A 6,910-nucleotide genomic window follows, 5' to 3' on the forward strand; every position below is an offset into this window, starting at 1 on the left:
TTAAATATGTACTGAAAGTACTCTTTACCTAAAAACATTTTGTAGTTGTTCATGATAAATACCTACAAGATATTTGGAGGGCCTTTCTAAAGTTAAATTGGATAGATTATTTTATAAATTAGAACGTCATAATAGATTATTTTATAAATTAGAATGTCATGAACAAGCGAACTCTGGTCAGAAGAGAATGATATGACGTTGATTGTAGATGAAAAAATCTAAGGAAAAAAAAAAGAGAAGAAAAGGGAGGGAAAAAAAAGGATCAATTTTAAGAATTTAAACAAGAGACCAATAATGAGGAGAAATTTCCATTCAGCAAAATAACAAAATTTGTCACCACAAAAAAACCACACAAGAATTTCATTTTCTATTTTTTTTTTCAATTGACTTCATTCAACTAAAGTATCCATTGTGTTAAATCTTGTATTTTTCAGAAGTATAATTTATAAAATGTATTAAATATTTTACATAACTAAAAACCATTAGAATTTATGAAAATAATACAAAGTGGGAGGAAAAATCTATAATCATTATAAATCATAGTTTGCTCGTTTTATATATTGTGATACGTGTAACGTGAATTAATGCCATGTTGATTTTATAATATATGTCCAAATCATATAAATATGAAATTTATAATAGCTTTTATGCGATAATGTTAATATGGTAAATGTACTATCTATCTATTTATTTATATGCATGTGCTTGGAGCGTTCATTATTAAAAAAGTGTCACTCTATTCAAGAAAAATTAGTTTATCCCCTTTTTAAAATTTGCTAGGACTGAATGACATTAATCAATGTAAATGCTGTTGTGATAGCTTTTAACGTGGAGCTGCTATATTAACAGTTCTTTATAACGGATCGATATCGTAGGAAGAAAAATTTAACAGGAGCACATGTGATAAGTGTCAGGCGGAATCTCTGCAAATAATAAAATTCTGGAATTGATCCCTATCCGATACCATACGTTTATCCGTGTGCCAAACCCTGAGGGCATTGTGTTGGCTTTTACTGATATAACAAAGCCTAATAATAATAATAATTATTATTATTGAATTTGCTATGATAACTTCTTTATCCCATAATTCTATTACTTAGGTTGTGAAAATGATTTGTTTTTTCTCAATTTTGGATGGAGTAAATTTTACTTGACAAAGTTTTTTATGATAAGATATTTTTAAATAAATCTTGGACTTTTTTCCCATTGCAAATGGACTTCTACTAAATAGATCAAGCATTTATATATGACAATTTTATTTTGTAAAATTGACACTGGTTATCCAACTCGTTTTTCATTTTTGTAATGATTTTATGTAATAGGAATTTTAATATGTATCATATTGTAATTATAAAAAAAAACGTTTATTTATTTATTTTATACTAGTTGACTTGGACCGCTCTAAGCCTCTAAGTCCTTCCTCTCCTTCCTCATTCGATCCGTGGGAGGTGCTATGCTTCATACCTGCACTATGCTGTTCCAGTTCTTTCTCGCCTCTCATCTCCTCCTCGTCCTCCCCTTCCTCTTCCTCCTCGTCCACTTCCTCCGCCGGACACAATCCAGGGAGTCACCCACCCATCTCCTACCCCCATCTCCACCCACCCTACCGGTTATTGGCAACCTCCACCAGCTCACAGGCTCCCTCCCCCACCGCATCCTCCAAGAACTCTCCACCAAGTACGGTCCCGTCATGCTCCTCCACCTCGGCAGCGTCCCCACCGTCATCGTCTCCTCGCCGCCCGCCGCTGAAGAGGTGTTGAAGTCCCGCGACGTCACTTTCGCCAGCCGCCCCCACACCACCTTGACCCACCGCCTTTACTACGGCAACCAGGACCTGATCTTCAGCAAGTACGGCGAGCAGTGGCGCCAACTCCGGCGCATCGCCACCGTCCACCTACTCAGCCACACACGAGTGCTCTCGTTTCGCCCGGCCAGGCAAGCAGAGGTCGCCCTTCTTGTCGCTGACATCCGCTCCGCCGCCGCCGCCTCCCGCCCGGTCAACGTCAGCGACGTCATCATCGAGTTCACCAGCAACTTTACCTGCAGAGTGGCGTTAGGGCGGACGTACAGCGAGGAAAAGGGCAAAGGGAGCAAAGTGAACAAGCTATTTGATGAGATCACAGCGCTGTTGGTCGCGTTCCCGTTGCGAGACCACATTCCATGGCTGGGTTGGCTCGATCGACTCAACGGATTCGATTACAAGGTCAAAAAGGTCGCTCTCGAGTTCGACACCTTCATCGAGCAAGTCATTCAAGAGCACATTAAGATGAGAAATAGCAACGAACGCACTCATAACAGTGAAGATTTGGTTGATATTTTGCTTTCTCTGGGGGATGTCGATAGCTCAGTTTCTCTCAGCCAAGAGAACATTAAGGGCCTCATCTTCGTATGCTCTTTAATTCCCCCCCTATTCTTTCATCTTAATTTAAAAACATACATGTCAATTAATATTTGGAAGCAGGACATGTTTGGTGCAGGCACAGATACAACATTCGCGACCATAGAATGGGTCATGACGGAGCTCATACGCCATCCAAATGCGATGCGCAGAGTGCAAGAGGAGATTCGAGGAGTCGTCGGAGCTGAAGCCAAAGAAGAGATAATTGGGGAGGAGAAATTGGAAGAGATGAAGTATCTGAGGGCAGTGATCATGGAGGCTCTGAGGCTGCACCCTATTGTACCATTACTGCTTCCGCGAGAGGCGTCGGTGGATACGCAGCTGCAGGGCTATCACATTCCCAAGGGCACCAGGGTGTTGGTCAATGCATGGGCCTTAGGTAGGGATCCGAAGCTGTGGGATAAGGCTGACGAGTTTTGTCCAGAGAGGTTCTTGAACACTAGTGCTTTTGATTTCAAGGGAAAAGACTTCCGGTACTTGCCGTTCGGCGCTGGCCGGAGAGGGTGCCCTGGCATTGGAATGGCTGAGGTCACCCTGGAGCTTGTCTTGGCCACCTTACTGCTTCATTTCGACTGGGAGTTACCTGATGGGATGAGGGCAGAGGAGCTGGATGCGGATGAAGGGCATGCAATTGTGATTCACAGGAAATCCAAACTTGTTCTTGTGGCAAAGCCTTGTCGACACTAGCTACATCTACATCTTACCATGAATAAACACACCAATAACTACTCATGGTTGAGAAGCGACCCACTGGGGTACTTGACATGCTCGATCTCGTTGTTTTTTAATTTCCATTTCGCAAGATCAATTACGAACAGATCTACTGATATAGTTAAATTCCATTCTGCGTGCAACTAGTCCAATTTAGAAATAGTTTGTGTTTGTGATTTACAAAGAAGTAGAATTAAAAATGATTCAAAAGGCTGGAGGGAATCTACTTCTAACATGGATGCAGTATTAATTATTAGATCTCAAATTCTGACAGTATGATTTTCCTAAAAAAACAATTTTTTTAATATTAAAATAGTACCCCACCTCTTGTTTTTTTATTCAATTACTCTTAACTTTGATCCAATCTGATGTTGACCAGAGAACTTTAGTGAAATGTGTGACTAGAGAACTTTAATCTCACTTCACATGCAAATCACTCTTAGGTAGTGTTCTAATGCATAAATTAATGACTTGGAGATTATAGAACACAATCACATTATGTGATCAACTTTGGATCAATATCCAAGTTGTAGCAGCAATGACTGATGTATCTGGACGTAATTTGTCTGGAAACCATCTCCTCCGCCTCCCACGCGGTCCTCTTCAAGGTGTTGTCTGGCTAGCGCTCACATATTGGAAATGCCTCAGACGAAAAATTCTCTGCCGAGTCGATTCTCTTCAACCTCAATCTCTGATTGGTCATGATAGATGCAGTCATTGTATCATATGGCCTGCAACCGCCCTCGGTAGGACAGTTGAGTGCAACACCTGACCAATGGTCTGACCATGTCAAGTGTACTTATTCCATCATTGCCCCCTCTAATACCCGACCTCTCTCCACCTGGCTAACTGCCTTTCGGTCCCTCGCTCTTGTGGTGGACCGTGTGGGATGTACTGCAGCTGACATGGCTTGTTCACCCGGACACATAGATATTCCCTTCCAACGGCAATATAAGGTTTGACAATGATAGGTGAATATATGATTTTCTTCTCATGTACGGAGGTCACTCTTCTCTTTTAGCTATTCTCTCTTCTTCTTCTTCTTCTTTCTTGTGCATCCTTGAGCCCTCAGCTTCCATCCTAGTGCTGATTTGATGGTCAGAGGGTCATGTCTGTTGGATCGAGAAGCGCTAGAGGGAGTGGGGTGAATAGCGCTCGTAGTTTTCACTTGACGTAATCGAAAATGTAACGAGTAATGCAGCGGAATAAAACAGAAAATAATCGCGAACACAAGTTATTTACTTGGTTCGGAGCTTAGGGCGACTCCTACTCCAAGGTCCACGCTCGTTGAGCGTTTACGTTGGGCAACAACTAAAATAGCGTTAAAGTGTTTACAAACGAAGTACAATCGACAGTAGTAAAATATACCAACGACAAACTAGAAATAGCAGTCTCGAAGGTCCAAGTCGTCGGCGTCAGGTTGAGGCTTTCTCGGAATGTTTCTTTGATCAGCAACACGAAGAAGATCACTTGGAATTTGTTGTTCTTAGCTGTTGGTCGAAGAAGCCTTAAATAGGCTGTTGAGGGCGCTTCCAAGTCCTCATGGAGGTGCCTCAAAGGTGAAGCTTTATCCCGATTTGAGTGTTGCGATAAGTCTTCGCTGTCTGCCCGTTATCCGCCTGGAGGCGCCTCAATCAACCACTGAGGGCGCCTCCAACCAAGCGTCCAGGGCGTCTCAGTTGTCTCTAAAGGCACCTCCAGGTCCGCTGTGCAGCCAACCCACCTTTGCACCCGAGGCGCCTAAAGCTCCATGATGGCGCCTCGGGTATTATTCATCCAAGGCTAATCTTGCTCCTTTGTCCCTGCACAACATGTTAGTCCACAACACAACCACATATCCTGTAAAATAAAGTTAGCACATATAATAAACATAATAATATGAAAGTTTTGACAGTCTCCGGACTGTCCGATTCTGACTTCGAATTTCCGACCGAAAATCTTAGGTCGAACCGACGCCTACTGTTCCCTCTTCCGGGGAACGCGTCCTCACCTACTCCACTCAGGACAGTATACCTGATGTCAGCCCGATCCTCCAGACCGACTGGACTTTTCGCTTAGGGTTATTCCCCCTAAGACCTAGGGTTACCACCCCTAGGGTTTTTCGCCACCTAGGGTTACCTCCCCCTAAAACCTAAGGTTACCCCCCCCCCCCCTTAGGATTTCCTCCACCTAGGGTTACCACCCCCTAGGACCTAAGGTTGCCACCCCTTCGGATTTTTCACCACCTAGGGTTACTATCCCCAGGGACCTAAGGTTGCCGCCCCTTAGGATTTTCCTCCACCTAGGGTTACCACCCCCTAGGACCTAAGGTTACCGCCCCTTAGGATTTTCCACCTGCCTAACCGTAGTTAGGACTTTCCTGCAAACTCATTCAACATATCAGATAACAAATAACCTTAATTTTGAATCCCTTTGCCATTATCAAAACTTGGATTCGATCATCGGATGCTTCCCGCACCAACAATCTCCCCTTTTTTGATTATGGCAACTGAAATTCAAAGTTAAGTAAAAAGACAAAATAAAGATAATAGTGCAAGCATAAAAATATCACAAGAATAAAAAAGCTCTCCCTTAATAGAGGCTTACAAAAACTCCCCCTTAATAAAAGCTCCCCTTGAATTTGATAATTTCGAATTTTCTTTTTCTTTGAATTTGCTTATACTCTCCCCCTTTGCCATATATCAAAATAAACAAGAAGGTAAAGAAAAGTTGAGTATAGGCCTTAGCTTGTTTCGAGAAATAAAAGATAAACACTTAACGTTTTAGAATAGATTTTCTTGTAAAACTTTTAGCTAAGTGAAATAAAAAAAAATCTTTTTCCTTTAGAGATTGCATAAAAAGCTAAGAGAAAATTGACTCGAAAGGTAACTTAGCTAATTTTGAGAAAAATATGAAAACTTAGTTAGATTTGAAAAGCTTTTTGAAAAGTACTTAGTTAACTTTGAAAAATATGTGAAAACAAAGAGAAATAGTTAATTAAATCCTTAGTTTTTAAAGAAAGGAGTTTGATAGGAACTACCACACTTAGCTTTAAATAGGAAATTTTCTTTTAAGAGTTTTTCAAGTGTAATCAAGATCTTAAAAATTAATTTTAGAAATAAATTTAGCTAAGGGAGAGTTTTGACTTGAAAGGTAACTTAGCTAAAAAGTTAGTAAAAATAGATGATAAAGCTTTAAAGTATTTCAAGTAAGACTTTTTAGAATATTTGATAAAACGTTTCAAAAAATTTCTAAAATGAACTCTTTTAAGGTATCAAGAAGTTGATTTAAATTTAGCTTAAATTTTAAATAATTTTAGCTAAGGCCTAAAAAAAAATTTAAAAAGTCCTATAGTCCAAGCATGAATAACACAAATACTTAGCCTCTTTATCCAAATATCTAACCATTAGCTACTAGCTATTTACCTAGAGAGCAATAGTTTTCACTTGGTTAGTCAAGTAAGTGATCCAGTTAGGATAACTCAACTTGATTAATGTACTTTGGTATTTAACACCCAGACTTATGTCGATGCACAGACATAAATATTCTTAAGTCTAGGCAGTACCCTATGCATCTCACACCATTCTAAGTATTTTCAAACACAAGCAAGTTAAACCTAGTGTGCTTGTGAGATGCTCTGGCTAAAACTAGGGGTACATGATATCTATGGGTAAATTCCTAGGCTAAACCGGATTTTTGAAAAAACTACCAAAATTTAGAATTTTGAAAAAAAACATTTTTCCTAGGATTAAAAACTAAAATAAAAAACAAGCTAATTAAAGAACTTAGAAATAAGTAGAAATAAGTGCTAATATACTAAGC

General features: G+C 40.2%; 1 protein-coding gene across 1 annotated transcript; it reads left to right on the forward strand.

Moving 5' to 3' along the window:
* The first annotated feature begins 1,412 nt into the window (after positions 1 to 1,412).
* Positions 1,413 to 3,240, forward strand: LOC122041966 (cytochrome P450 71A1-like). Its single transcript, XM_042601865.1, has 2 exons — positions 1,413 to 2,386; positions 2,462 to 3,240. Exons 1-2 carry the CDS (start codon positions 1,454 to 1,456, stop codon positions 3,083 to 3,085), a joined length of 1,557 nt encoding a protein of 518 aa, XP_042457799.1. The 5' UTR covers positions 1,413 to 1,453; the 3' UTR covers positions 3,086 to 3,240.
* Positions 3,241 to 6,910: the final 3,670 nt, after the last annotated feature.

The sequence above is a fragment of the Zingiber officinale genome, chromosome 2A (genome assembly GCF_018446385.1).
Source record: "Zingiber officinale cultivar Zhangliang chromosome 2A, Zo_v1.1, whole genome shotgun sequence".
Classification (NCBI taxonomy): domain Eukaryota; kingdom Viridiplantae; phylum Streptophyta; class Magnoliopsida; order Zingiberales; family Zingiberaceae; genus Zingiber; species Zingiber officinale.